This window comes from Bos indicus, chromosome 25 (assembly GCF_029378745.1).
Source record: "Bos indicus isolate NIAB-ARS_2022 breed Sahiwal x Tharparkar chromosome 25, NIAB-ARS_B.indTharparkar_mat_pri_1.0, whole genome shotgun sequence".
Lineage (NCBI taxonomy): Eukaryota > Metazoa > Chordata > Mammalia > Artiodactyla > Bovidae > Bos > Bos indicus.
The window spans coordinates 43,045,951-43,060,720 of record NC_091784.1 but is presented as its reverse complement, the minus strand read 5'-3'; the positions used below and the strand labels follow the sequence as shown (position 1 = coordinate 43,060,720).

Below are 14,770 nucleotides of genomic sequence, written 5' to 3'. Positions count from 1 at the left end.
TGATGCCCACCCACCATGGACCAGCTCTTGTTCCAACGTTGGACAGAGGTGGAGGTGGTGACTAAAGACACAGGAATCTGCTTGATGACACCCCCAAAGCAGCACCACGGTCCCAGCCCCACCTATCCAGACAGCCAGAACACATGAGGCTGCCTGCCCGCCTGCTCCTACCCACAAGGACACTTCAGTTCAACATGCGATGCCACAGAAAATAGAAAATCCATTGAAGCAACTGGGTAACTGGAGACAGTCACCGAGTGACCCACTTGCTGGAGGGGGTGTTGTCCCACGACCTCAGACCTGCCCCCTCCTGCAGGTATTTCCCACGTAACCCGGAGCCGCCCGGGCGAGGAAGCAAGCCGGGCGTGCCAGCTGCTGTTGTTTTTGGTTCCACAGGCGATGAGAAAAGTTAATGGCCCAGCTCCTCCGCGTCCCGGGCTCCAGCCACAAAAAGTGGGGGCGTCTGGGCAGGTGAGCCCAGGTCCACAGCCGCTCTTCCAGGGTAAACCGGGTCGCGAGCCTAAGGCCTCTTTAGTCCAAGAGCCTGGAGGGGTTGGGGGGCTGACTGACCCGTTTCGCCTGAGAGCAGCTCCCCCAAGTCTCTCTGCTGGACCCCGTCTGTGGAGCCCGAGCCACGTGGGTGACGACATGGGGTCAGCGTCCTCTCCCCGGTGACCGGCCACCAGCTTGGTCCACTCTGTGGACCCGCCACGCTCTCGGCCCTCCCCAGCAAACCTCACACTCCCCGGGGGTCCACAGGCAGGACCCCATCGGGCCCCTGTCCCGTCTGGAGGGCCACGTGCTCCAGGGTGACCGCGCAGCCTGTCGGGGGCCCAGTGTGGAGTATGCATAGGGGCCGACGCCCTCCCCAAGCTCTCGTCACGTCACCAGCACCACGGGGGGGCTCTGGGTCACCTGTTCCCCCATTCCAGAGCAGCTTCTGGCCACAGTGGGGTCTCCAGGGCCTCCTCAGAGACCCAGGAGGGTGAAGGTTCCCCAGTTGCCCTCTGTGGGTGAGACACTGCAGGAAAGCTTCACAGCCAGTTGGGGGCCACGGCCGCCCTGCACCTAGGAAGTGACCAGCCAGCAGACAGCACCCAGAGCAGGATGCCCAGGTCCCACACGGCCCGTCGTCCACAGCAGCGCTGGTCACAGCGGCAGCCACGTGGCGGGCACGATCGCTGATGAACAAGACAGGGGTCCTTTCCGTGACTCGGCGGACAGGCCCGGAGCTCTGCCACCTGCTGCAGCATGGACCAGCCTTGGGAGGCGACGCTCAGTGGGGTGAGCCCGACCCAGGGCAGACGCCGTGTGGCTCCGCCCCTACGAGGCCCCTGGAGGCATCAGGCTCACAGAGATGATGGAACACAGCGGGCAGGGGCTGGGGAGGACCCGGGGTTAGACTTTAACGCGGACAGAGTCTCAGTTTGGGAAGACGAGATGTCCTGGAGATGGTGGTGGGAGGGCCACGTGACAATGTGAATGTGTTCACGGCCCCGAACTGGACACCTAAAGGTCAAGATGCAGCTTTTACGGTGTGTGTACTTTACCGACCGAAAAATAAAAACCAGAACACCCGGTGAGCAGGCTGACCGGCCGTGACCCACGGAGCCAGACGGCCTGGGGCGCCCTGTCCCCCGAGGCCCCCCCACCTCTGGAGGCTGGACGCGGCTGTGCCCACAGACGTCTGGTGAGGTGGGAGGGGCCCGGGCCAGGGCAGAGCCCGGGTACGGCAGGCTCCCCCCAGGAGGCCCCAAAGCACCAGGTGCCCGGACGGCCTGGCGGGAAGGAAAGTGCTCCTGAGCCACGAAGCTGGCCGTGGAGCGCCCTTCCAAGTGGAAATGCTATGTTCCATGAATAAAACAAATTGGGAGATATTTTTATACTTAGGAAGACGGATTATAGCTCTCGGCGGTACACACGCTGCGGCCGGCACTGTCCGCATCTCCCTGGAAAACCGTAATTTAAACCGAGCTGGTGCTTCTGGCATCCGGTCAGCCGGCCACTGCCCCCAGGGCACTGCTGGCGAGGGGGCAGCTTTCAGAAGGGGGCTCTGGATGGCCACCCCCAAGCCCTCCTGTTAAAGGCAGAGTGGGGCCTCTGAGGGGGGCCCCAGGGTGTCTTGAGGGCTTCAGGGTCACAGTGCAGTGGGCCTGGCCTCTGCTCCCCAGAGGCCCCTACAGAGCCCCCAGGACCCTCACACGCTTCCGGTCCATGGTCCACGGTCACTTCCCCACCCCTGAAGGCAGGGCCAGAAGCACGGCTCCAGACCAGGAGAAGCTGCACTTGCAGACCCGGAGCAGGGACGACAGCCAGGGTCAGGACGCATCCGGCCACTCTGCCCCCGGGTTCCTGATGGAGCACCTCTGGTCCTCTGCACGTGGCCGCCCCCACGGCCCACACCTCAGGCTCCCAGCCACCCCGCACCCACCGGCCACTGGAGGAGCCGCTGAGGCCGACACAGGGACAGCCTTGCAGTCACCACCTTGCCCCATCTGGGCCGACAGCCCGAGCTGGAGACCACAGCCAGGAGGCAGCATCCGCCCACGGGCCTGAGCATCTGGGCTCCAGGAGCCGGGGGTGGGGCTCCATGCTAACCTTCTGGGCTGACATAGAGATGCCGTGGCTCAGGCATGCGGGCCCAGGTCTGTGTGGAGGACGTAGGCAGGGGCGCATGTCTCACGGGACCCCAACACCCTTCAGGTTGCTAGACAGACAAGGACGGGACTCTGGGCCACAGGGAGGCCGTGCCCATGTCTGCTGGCCAGGGAGAACCCAGGCTTGATCATCTCAACTCTCAGGGAGCCCCATGCTCTGGGGGAGCCCAATGGCTCTGCCTGGGTGGGGTCCTAAAGGATGGGTAGGAGTTTGCAAGGCAGAGCAGGGATAAGAACAGGACAGGACGGCCAGAGGCTCACTGGGAACTACCTTCTCAGCCGTCTCCCCCACCCCCACTACCCCGAGGGCAGGGCCATGTCCCCAAGAGTGTATCCTCAGGGCTCTGCAAGTGCCCAGCAGGAGACAAGCGCTCGCTAGACATCTGAGCCAGAAAACGAGGGCCAGATGGAGGGCAGAGGCCTAGGAGCGGGAGAAACTGGCAGAGCTCAGGCCCCGAGTGACTTGGGCCCGGGCCACGAGTCCGCAGCCCTGCGGGGGCCCTGGCGGCCGGGTCCGAGGCGCTGCAGCCCATCTTTCTCTCTGAGGCTGGCTCTGTGACCGGCTGGCAGCCGGGGTCAGCCAGCCTGCGGCCTCCCCCACCGCCTCCCCTGGGGCCCTCCCTCCGGCTCCCGCCTCAGTTTCCTCTGTCGGGGGAGACAGGATGGCCCCTGCCTGAGGACTGCTCCAGGCCTGAGCCCGGGATGAGAGAAACCCCAAGCCTGTGCGGCTCGCCCAGAGGTCCCCACACTGTCACCTCCTGTGGCTCCAGAAGATGAGGGCCACAGCCATGTGGACACAGGCTTGCTGCTGGGGGACATGAGGAGAAAGTGCCCCCCACCTGGGATGCCCGGCTGGCCGCTGCCCTGAGGATGGGCAGGTGGTGGGAGCCAGGGGGCTCCGTCTCATGGAGGCTCGGACGGGGGTGTGGGAGCCACCACCCCAGCACTGGCGCCTGGGACCCAAGTCCAACATAGGGTCCTTGAGGACACGTGCTGACTCTGCGGGACCCGGGACAGACTCGCCCTGCGTGTGGGGGGCAGGGGGCTCCAGAACGTGTGCAGCCAGCCTTAAACAGACACCCCAAGGTCAGGTGTGCAAGCTGGACTGAATCACGGCTACAGGCAGAACCTCAGGGGAGGCGGACGGCTGGCAGCCCACGTGGGGGACACGCTCATCGAGCCGACGGGGAGGCGGGAGGGGGCGCGGGAGGGCAGACAGCAGCACAGGCTGAGTCGCACGCTCGGAGGAGCCCACGTGGGGCCCCGGGGGAGGTCGGGGCTCAGCCTGCAGTCAGGTGATGGAGGAGGTGCTTCTCCAAACAGGGCCTGGGCCCCCCCGCTGGAGACTGGGCAGTAAAGAGTGGACGCGAACAGAATCGGAGGGCACAGCATCCCGGGACGGACACAGCCTGGTTCCACCACAACGCCAGAGCCACGGGGCCCCTGGGCGTCCGAAGCGCGTGAGGTGCGCCAGCCTGTCGGGTCGGGCCCCCAGGGCCGCGGTCGGCTCAGCAGGAACTGACGGCAGGGGCCGTGGCCGGACTGACACCGGCTGCCCTTACCCCACTCTCGCTTGGATGTGCCTGCAGTACCTTTAACGTGAACTCTGTGGCTTCTGGGCTGAAAAACCGGAAACACACCGCCCAGACCGGCCTTCTAGGCCTGAGTGTGGGCACAGACAGGCGCTGCCGTCCAGAGAACGTCGGGGATACTCACGTCCACCTCTCCCTGGTCGATCACGTAGAAGTTGTCCCCTTCGTCCCCTGCGAGGGAAGAAAAACAGACGCGTGATGTGAGGAGGCGGGCTTTCGTCTTTCTGGTAACGAACCATCTTACGACGCTGCTTCCTAGATCTCTGCCAAGCAAGGCCGAGTCTCACCCATCTTTAAAAATACTTAAGTGGAAGCTGTGCGTACGAAGGTGGTGAACACAGTGACCTACTTCACACTCGTCGGGAAACGGTTACCACAGTCAGGCTGGCAGAGCGTCCTCTCCTGACACCACTGCCATCTGAAGTCCACGGCCGTCGAGCCGCCAGGACTCAGTACAGCTCCTCAATTTTTTTAACGATGAGAAGGTTATCCCGTGGCTCAGCTGTAAAAAGAATCCGCCTGCCAATGCAGGAGAGACACAAGCTCGATCCCTGGGTCAGGAAGATCCCCTGGAGGAGGAGATGCCAGCCCACTCCAGTATTTGCCTGGATAATGCCATGGACGGAGGAGCCTGGCAGGCTGCAGCCCGTGGGGTCGTAAAGAATCAGACATGACTGAGTGCCGAGGCTGTCAGACCACATTCACACATGCTAACTTGTGAAGTGGACTGTTACGCAGGCTCATAGTGACCTGTCTCAAGGACAGACAATAAGAGTGTCGTGATAAATACATCCGTAAGTAAATAACCAGCCCTTCGCAGGGGCTCCTGGCGGCGTACCTTGCTGTATGACGGTCTCCCCGGCGATGTGTGTGACGGGGAACATGGCGTCGAATATGTCGCTGCAAAAGAAAGCATGAAGTGTGGGGGCCGGGGGGGCGCTGGGGGCCGCCCTGCCCTCCACACGGCTCCTGCTCCCTGGCTCGGAGCAGGTGAAGACCCCAGGGACCCCTGCCCTGCACAGCCTGAGGATTTATGAAGACGGGATCATTCGGGACAGACTCCACTCACAGAAGACAAAGCATAAGGGGACCATTCCCACGAGGACACGGCAACCAGTCCTGACTCCATTTCTACCTTTTTCCAGGGAAACCCTTTCCATCTAAGGGAGTTGAGATGCTGGACACAGAAACAGGAAGAAACCAGACTCTCTTAACTGCTCGCTTAACGGGCACAGAGGCTCGAGGCTGGCGCGGGGTGTGCCCACCAGGCAGCCTGGCTGTTTTGTCTCCCGAGTCTGCTGTGAGATGGACCCTCAAGCGGGATGGGGGTGCAGGGAGCTGGGGATGTGGGGGAGCACCCACGTCCGCCGAGGAGCCTTTACCTGCTCTGGACAGCAACCAGGTGCAAACGCCAGGGTCCAGACACTGGAATCCAACCACCAACCACCATCCCTAGGGAGGCTACCAACCCCCGGGCACATGTCTCCCCAGAAGAGAAGTGAGACGCTGGGCCCCTTGGGCAGGGGGTTCTCAGGGGTCTTGGAAATGGGTCAGTGGAGGAGCCCCCAGGAAACAAACACAGGGCCAGAAACCCAACCGGCCTGCGCCCGCCCGCTCCCCGGGCCCAGGAAATATAAACACGTCTGAAAGCCGTTGCTTTCGTCTATTTAAACGCTTCTTTGTCTCCCTGGAGGAGGGGGCGGGGGGAGCAGGTGAGGGAGGGTGGGGTGCGGGAGACCCCAGACCGACCCGCACGGACGCCGTCCTCTGCTTGGCTGAGTCTCACTCCTGCCTCCAGACACACCTCAGCCCCCGAGCCCCGCCTCCCCGACACTGTCGGTGGGGATGCAAATTGGTGCCACCACTATGAGAACAGTATGGAGGTTCCCGAAAAAGAATAAAAATAGAGCTGCCATATGATCCTGCAATCTTACTCCTGAGAGCGGGACTGGAGAAATTTCTGATTCAAAAAGACACGTGCAGCCCAACATTCACAGAAGCAGTGTTTACAACAGCCAGGACGTGGAGGCAACCTCGGTGCCCATCAGCAGAGGGACGATTCACAGAAGCAGTGTTTACAACAGCCAGGACGAGGAGGCAACCTCGGTGCCCATCAGCAGAGGGACGATTCACAGAAGCAGTGTTTACAACAGCCAGGACGAGGAGGCAACCTCGGTGCCCATCAGCAGAGGGACGATTCACAGAAGCAGTGTTTACAACAGCCAGGACAAGGAGGCAACCTCGGTGCCCATCAGCAGAGGGACGATTCACAGAAGCAGTGTTTACAACAGCCAGGACGAGGAGGCAACCTCGGTGCCCATCAGCAGAGGGACGATTCACAGAAGCAGTGTTTACAACAGCCAGGACGAGGAGGCAACCTCGGTGCCCATCAGCAGAGGGACGATTCACAGAAGCAGTGTTTACAACAGCCAGGACGAGGAGGCAACCTCGGTGCCCATCAGCAGAGGGACGGATGAGCAAGACGTGGTGCATCTACGCGATGGAGTATTGTTGTTTTTGTCGTTCAGTTGCTCGGTCGTGTCCGACTCTTGGCGACCCCATGCACTGCAGCATGCCAGGCCTCCCTGTCCTTCACCATCTCCCAGAGCCTGCTCAAACTCATGTCCATTGAATCATTGATGCCATCCAACCCTCTCATCCTCTGTTGTCCCCTTCTCCTCCTGCCTTCAATCTTTCCCAGCATCAGGGTCTTTTCTACCCTGGAATATTACACAGCCATAAAAAAGAATGAAAGCCTGCCATTTGCAGCAACATGGATGGATTTGGAGAGCTTTAGGCTAAGTCAGATAAAAAAAATACCATATAATCTTACTTATATATGGAACCTAGAAAAAAGAACACACTAGTGAATACATCGAGAAAGCAGCACTCAAAGGTACAGAGGGCTAGTGGCTGCCAGTGGGAAGAGGGGGCAGTGCGGGCAGAGAAGAAAGAGGCACAAAGACTCTGTAGAAACTAAATAAGCCACAAGGATGCACGGCACAGGGGAAGCAGCCAGTATTTTGCAGTAACTATAAATGGAAGATCACCTTTAAAAATTACGAATCACCATGCTGTACACCTGGAACACATATTGTAAATCAACTAGAACTCAATTAAATAAACAGCACTGAAGAATCCCAACTCGATACATTTCTGGGAAAAAAAAAGAATCATGCAAACAGAGCCGTTCCATCTTGGGCTTGTTACTCTCAGCCCGAAAGTAGATTAAATGTTCGTCAGAGCTAATTCCAACAGCACAGACTGTTTGGCTTTTGCTTATTTTAAATCTAAACCCCACTGCCCAAGCGCCATTTTAAAATAAGGCTAATTCTTGACTTGCAACTAAATGTTTAGAGCACATCCTGCTGGTAAGTTACTTGTTTTGACCTTGGAAACCAGACGTCCGAAGCCACTATGGTCAAGCCAGTGGCCAAGGCCACCGAGCAAGGTGCCTGGGAAAACAGTCCTGAGACGAGGCGGGAAGAGGCTGTCTGGGGTCGGGGTGGGCCTCGGCCCTGAGATGCCCCCAGCCTGGGGGGTGGGCACTGGGCGTGCCTAGTCCCAGCTCCCAGAACATCCACCCCCGGGAGGGCCGCACCGCGCTGACACCTCCCAGGCCATGAAGGGTTCTCAGCCACCTGCTGTCCCCATCCTGGCAGAAGCCAGACCCTGGCCCTGCAGCCCTGGGGTGAAAGCACTCTGCCATGGAAACCAGGCCTTTCTGGAGGGCCACCTCTGCAGACGAGAAACGTTCTCTCTGATGGTCGGAGAGCCCCCACTCCTGGGGTGAAATATCAGCCAAGTCCTTCCAGCCTCTGTGATCTGACTTCAAACCTGCTCTCAGGACGGCTGGCCTCCCAGATTCGACCACGTGGAGCTGGGGGCTTGGCGTGGCCCCAAACCCCAGGGCCCAGCAGAGGGGTTCTGTGGTGGCCCGGACCAGCCTGGGCGGTGCCGTGGCCCCCACTGCCTCCGACGGGCATGCGAGCACCGCTGGGAGCCACAGGCGTCTTAAAGCCCAGATGCAGATTAGCGGCCCTGAGTTCACAGCAGTGGGGATCGCTCTTGTTGAAGAGTCCTCCCCCTTCTCCCTTCTTCCCTGAGCTCTGGGGCTTGTACTGAGATTTGAGAGGTTTCCTTTGGGTTGTGGGCTTCCCTGATGGCTCAGTTGGTAAAGAAACTGCCTGCAATGCAGGAGACGTGGGTTCGATCCCTGGGTCGGGAAGATCTCCTGGAGAAGGGAATGGCAGCCCACCCCAGTATTCTTGCCTGGAGAATGCGATGGACAGAGGAGGCTGGCAGGCTACAGTCCATGGGGTGGTGAGAGTCAGACACGACTGAGTGACTAGACCACCACCACCACCTTTCCTTTGCACGTTTTCTCTTACAACACGGAACCCGGAGGTGTGTGTGTGCCTCAAACCCCCAGGCGGCATCATGCCACGGAGCCCATCCTGTTTCTTCTGTGTTTTTCAGGAGCACATCTGGCTGCTTCTCACTGTACCCTCACGTGGGCAGGGAGAGAGGCTCTCTGGTGTCTTCTTTAAAGAACATATATACTTATTTACCTGCTGTGCCGGGTCTTACTTGGATCTTTAGTTGGGAGATGTGGTATCTAGTTTCCTGACAAGGGACTGCACCCAAGCCCCTGCACTGAGAGGGCGGAGTCTCAGCCTCTGGACCACAGGGGAGCCCTCGTGTCTTCTTATCCCATCGTTGGAGTCCCACCTCACCTAAACCCCACCGCCCCCCAAATGCCTCCAGGAAGGCATTACTTCAGCAGGTGAATCCAGGGCACACGGTTGGGTCCAGAGCATCCTCTGCCAGATATTTCCATGAACACATTCAGACCTTCTGTCCATAGGAAGGGGGTCCAGCTTGTTTTCCCCGAGGGTCAGCCGACATTCCCAACAACATCCACTGATCACTCCATCCGGGGTTTACGGCCTGATGGGCGTGCCCCTCCAAACTCATTTGAAATTCACACAATGAGCTGGGCAGCTTTCTCATTCTCTATTTTCTGGAGCCACTTGTAAAAGGATGGACGGTTTGCTGAAGTTTTCACAGAATTCATCCATAAAACCTCTGAGACCTGGGCCTCTTTGTGAAGGGAGGTCACCACTGAAATTTGAGTGCTCTATTGATTGTTCATGGGCCAATGGTGCCCCATTTTCAAAGTTAGCTCCCAATATCTAAAAATTGAGAGATCTATAAATATCATAATTTTTGTGTTTTTTTTGGATGGAAAAAAAAGGAATGTCTAGCAACATGGGGCCTTTGTTCTCATGAAGCAAGAACCAGGCCCCCTCCCCACCTGGTGGGAGAACAGGCTGTGTCTGCACGACCCCGTCTCCGGCCTCGGAGCCCAGCCTCTGTTTGCAGCCCCTGCCCTAGGGGCCCCCTGTGCAGAGCCAATGACAGCTGTACGTGTGGCCTTCACCAGGCGGGGGTCGTCCCTGTGACGAGTGCTCCCTCGATGGCAACCAAGGGGCCTGAAGGGACCCGGGGGCTGAGCGTCCAAGGAGCTGGCCCGCAGGGCATCGGGCACAGCCCTGGGCACCGCAGGAGAGCACCCAAGATGGCAACAGCCCTGTCTGTCCCACCAGGAGCCACCATGGCGATTCCTGCTGGCTCCAAACCCTGCACACACGGGGGCTCCTTCGACCAGTCCCAGGAGGGACGCCAGCGGTGCGCTCCGCCCCTGGAGCTCAGCCAGTCTCGTGATCCGGTTATGGCCTTCTTATTCCCTTTTATTGGCTGACATTTCTGATATACTGCCGAACTGCTGCTGCAGGTGGCCTGACAGGTAAACACCCCCACCCCCAACCCCTGCAAAGAAACCTGTGGAAGCAAACAGGTTGGACCAGTTCTCCGAGCAAGGCCAGAGGCCACCCAGACCGGAGGGAGACGCCCACAGCCAACGGAGCCGCGCCTGCCCCTTCCAAGGCGGACTCGGCAGGTGGGGTGGCGAGAACCCCCCTGCACCCCGCCATGGACCCCAACAATCTGCCCTTCCTCCAGCATTCTGTATACATGGGGAGGGGAATCCCCTGAATCCCAACAATCTGCCCTTCCTCCAGCATTCTGTAAACGTGGGGAGGGGAATCCCGAACCCCCAAAATCTGCCCTTTCTCCAGCATTCTGTATTCATGGGGAGGGGAGTCCCCTGAACCCCAACAATCTGCCCTTCCTCCAGCATTCTGTAAATGTGGGGAGAGGGAATTCTTGTGACTTTGAGCAAGCGCTGTGACAGTGACCACGGGACCACCTCCAGTCCTAAGGGGAAAACCTGCATTAGCAGTTCCGACGTTTCTGTGTCTTTATTTCTTTAAACACTTTATTCTGAAAAATGTCCAACTTTCCGAAGCACGGGGGTGGGGCTGTCAGAGCCAGGATGTGTGTTTCTGCCCCACGCTGCTGAGGTCACAAGAGCAGCGCAGAACCGGGCACGGACGCTCCCGCCACGGGCGCGCACAGGGCGCATGCGTGCGGGACGAGCGCCAGCGCAACGCGAATTGGAAAAGGCCCCGGGTGCAGAAAGCACGTTCGAGGGATAGAGTGTTTTTTCCGACGTCGAAATGATGCCAGAAAGGGGAGGGGCACACCTGACCTGGAGGCCGCGGCTTCCCTGGGCTCACGTCAGCGTCACTCACGCTCCAGGAGCCAGGCCCACAGGCAGAGCCCCGGGGACCGACACCGCGGGACGCCCTGCTTTCTGCCGCCTGTCGCAGCCCCGGGGATGGGGGCTCTTGTCCACTGGAGCCAGCGCCCTGACAGGGTGCCTGGCTTGTGTTTAGGCTTTTCCACTGTTTGGGCTAAACTGACTGCAAGTTTCCAAATAATTCTCTCTAAGCAGCAATAACTCAGGCGTAGCTGTTCACGGCGTGGATACAGGGCTCCTGCTCCCTGCCGGAGGGCCGAGAGCACGGTGTTTATAAAACCCCGGGAGCCTCCGCCTCCGGGGACCGGAGCCACCGTGTCTGTGGCTGCCTCCTCAGCCACGATGCTGGGCACTTCCGAGATGCACACGAAGGCGTGACTGCATGGGGAGCACATTCACCGAGCCCCGGACGACCAGGCGAGTCCCACTGCACCTGGCACACCTGTGCAAATTAACGCAGCGAACCACACCTAGCCCCCCTCAGACCGCAGCGGGCTAAGCTGGAAACCAACAACAGAAAGGTGACCAGGTCCCTAAGTCCCAGAGACGAAGCAGCACGCTTCTAAATAACACACGGTTAAAAGAAGGTTCCGGAGAAACTGAAAACGTATTTAAATGAAAATGAAAAGGCAACTTAACAAAATCTGTGGGAGGCAGCAAGAGCCGCACTTGGAGGGGAACGCGCAGCGCTGAAAGTGCAGGTCTGAAAGGGGGAAAGACCTAAGGACACTTAGTAGAAAAGGAAGAGTGAGCCAACCCCAAAGCAGGCAAAAGAGAGAATTAGAGCAAAGTTTAAAATAGGAAATTAACAGAGGAAATCAACGAAATCAAAGCCGGTTCTCTGGAAAGATCAATAAAGACCTGTAAACCCCTCGCCATGGTAACCAAAAAGGTGGGCAGGACAAATTGAGACAGAGAGAATACACGGATAGCCAACGTCACAAACCAGAGAGCAGGCGTCACTACAGACCCCGTGGACTGACAAGGCTCATAAAGGGGGACTACAAACAACTGCGCGTCCACAGGCCTGACAGCTTAGAGGAAAGAGACCAGTTCTCTCAAAGATACAACCTGCCAAGACACACCCAAAGGAAGAAACCGAATCAATAAACACGCAACTACCCAGACAGGAAGCAGCAGGCCCAGGCGGACTCACTAGTGAATTCCACCAAACCTTTAAGTTAGAAATTACACCCATTCTCTGCAGTCTCTTCCAGACACAGAAGCAGAGGCAACACTTTCTAACTCATTCTGTGAGGCCAGAATTACCCTCATACCAAAACCAAAGATGCTTCAAGAAAGGAAGATTACAGACCATTGTCTCATGAACGTGGATGTAAAAATGCTCAGCAAAACACAGGAAATCAAACGCAACCCTGTATTAAAACATTTATACACCACAGAAAAGTGGGCTTTATTCCAGGCATGCAAGGTGGGCTCAGTATTCAAAAATCAAAGGTAATGCATCACATACCAGGGGTAAAGAAGAAAAATCATATCAAGAAATGCATAAGGAGCATTTGACAAAACTGAATATCCATTCATGATTCAAAAAAAAATACTCTCAGAAAAATAAGAATATGGAGATGTCCCTCAACTTAACAAAGAGCTCCAGAGACCCTACAGTTCACACCACACCTGGTGCTGAAAACCGGGATGCTTTCCCTCTAGGTGGGGACTCAGGCCAAATATATTTCCCTCACTACTCTTCATTAACGTCACATTGGAAAATCCCTAGCTAATGCAATAAGATAATGGATAAGAAAAGGAAATAAAAGCTATAGAGACTGGAGGGAATTCCCTGGTAGGCCAGTGGTTAGGACTCTGGCTTCCACTGCCAGGGGCCTGGGTTCAATCCCTGGTCAGGGAACTAAAATTCTGCAAGCGGTGTTGTGCAGCGAAGAAAAAAAGCTACAGACTGGAAAGGACGAAATAAAACTGTTTGCAGAAAATATGACTATGTAAAAACATCTTGAAGAACCAACAACAAAACAAAACCTTTGGAATTAATGTCATTACAACAAGGCTGTGGGATGCAAAGCTACTGTGCAAAAGGCAATCACTTTCCAGTATTTAAAATGGAAAAAAAATTACCACACCATTTACGTTAGCACGCCACAAAAATAAAACACTGAGGTGAAACCCTAACGAAATGTATACCAGATCTGTATGAGGAACTACCAAACTGACGAACAAAATTGAAAAACTAAACAAGCATCGTGCGGTCCCCCTCCCCGGCCCGGGCAACAGCTCTGGTCAGAGCCAGAGGGAGAAAGCCACCTCCCCTCTCACCCCCAGCAAAGACCGCGCGGAAAGGCCCCTGCCTCCTGACCGACGGCCATCCTAGGGCTGTGGCCCCCGTGGCCCCGGAGCCAGCGGCCAGAACCCCCGTGGCAGCCATGGTTCTGATGGAGGGAAGGTGCGCGGAGGCCCCATCAGGCCTGCGCCCACACTGCAGCTGAGCAGGGCTGCAAACACCACCACCGCCTCTGCACGGCTCAGAACCCAGGGCCCGGGGAGCCCCGCACACGGCTCAGAACCCAGGGCCCGGGGAGCCCCACACACGGCTCAGAACCCAGGGCTCAGAGGAGCCCCACACCTCACTCAGAACCCAGGACCCGGGGAGCCCCACACGTGGTTCAGAACCCAGGGCCCAGAGGAGCCCCACACGTGGCTCAGAACCCAGTTCCCCTGGGCCCAGGGGAACCCTGCATGCAGCTCCGCCTCTACAAAGCCCCACTCTGCCACGTTGGGCGTCACGACGCTTGGGGTCTAGACACTTCCTCGAGGATTTCTTTCCAGAAGAGCTGCAGCCAACGGTCATCCAGCAGGGCCCAAGGCAAGCAGCGGCCCCCAGACCAGCGAGAGGCGCACACGGGAGGGCGCTGGGGCCCATCTGAGGCCCAGGCCGAGGTCACGCAGCCTCCCCACCATCTGGAGAGAGCCAGGCATGGCCACCCTGCAGGCTGAGAATCCTCAGCTACACAGTGGGGTGTCCTCACCGAGCACCCCAGAGGTGCCCCAAGCTCTGCAGCCTCCGCTGCTTCTCCCCAGCATCCCTGCACCAACCTCTAGGGACCCCCGGCTCCTCCTATCACCTCCCTGGGGTCCCACCTCCCCGGGATGACTCCTGAGGGCCCAGCCGGCCTGCACGGACGCCGCGCCCTGGGAACCCCAGGTCAGCGTGGGCTCCAGGATGCCGTCAGCACAGTGCACTGAGGCCCCACATGAACGCTGACAGCCACGGAGCCCCCTTCCCTACGAGACCCTGCAAGAACACTGACAGCCACAGAGCCCCGTCCCCAGTGAGACCCCGTGTGAACCCTGACAGCCACGAGCCCCATCCCCAACGAGACCCTGCAAGAACGCTGACAGCCACGGAGCCCCGTCCCCAGTGAGACCCCGTGTGAACCCTGACAGCCATGGAGCCCCGTTCCCAACGAGACCCTGCAAGAACGCTGACAGCCACGGAGCCCTGTCCCCAGTGAGACCCCGTGTGGACCCTGACAGCCACGGAGCCCCGTTCCCAACGAGACCCTGCAAGAATGCTGACAGCCACGGAGCCCCGTCCCCAGTGAGACCCCGTGTGAACCCTGACAGCCACGAGCGCCATCCCCAGTGAGACTCCACGTGGACCCTGACAGCCACGAAGCCCCGTCCCTAACAAGACCCTGCATGAACGCTGACAGCCACGGAGCTCTGTCCCCAGTGAGACCCCGTGTGAACCCTGACAGCCACAAAGCCCCGTCCCTAACAAGACCCTGCATGAACGCTGACAGCCATGGAGCCCCATCCCCAATGAGACCCCGTGTGAACCCTGACAGCCACGAGCCCCATCCCCAGTGAGACTCCATGTA

General features: G+C 58.5%; 1 protein-coding gene across 2 annotated transcripts in view; it reads right to left on the bottom strand.

Moving 5' to 3' along the window:
• The window catches only part of PRKAR1B (protein kinase cAMP-dependent type I regulatory subunit beta), a 74,055-nt gene that overhangs the window by 26,100 nt on the left and 33,185 nt on the right, over positions 1-14,770 (bottom strand). For both annotated transcript variants that reach the window (XM_070780370.1, XM_070780371.1), the window contains exons 5-6: positions 5,088-5,149; positions 4,374-4,420 (exon numbers count right to left, since the gene is read on the bottom strand). In XM_070780370.1, the coding sequence (XP_070636471.1) occupies positions 4,374-4,420; positions 5,088-5,149 (109 nt within the window). The remainder of the gene's footprint in view (positions 1-4,373; positions 4,421-5,087; positions 5,150-14,770) is intronic.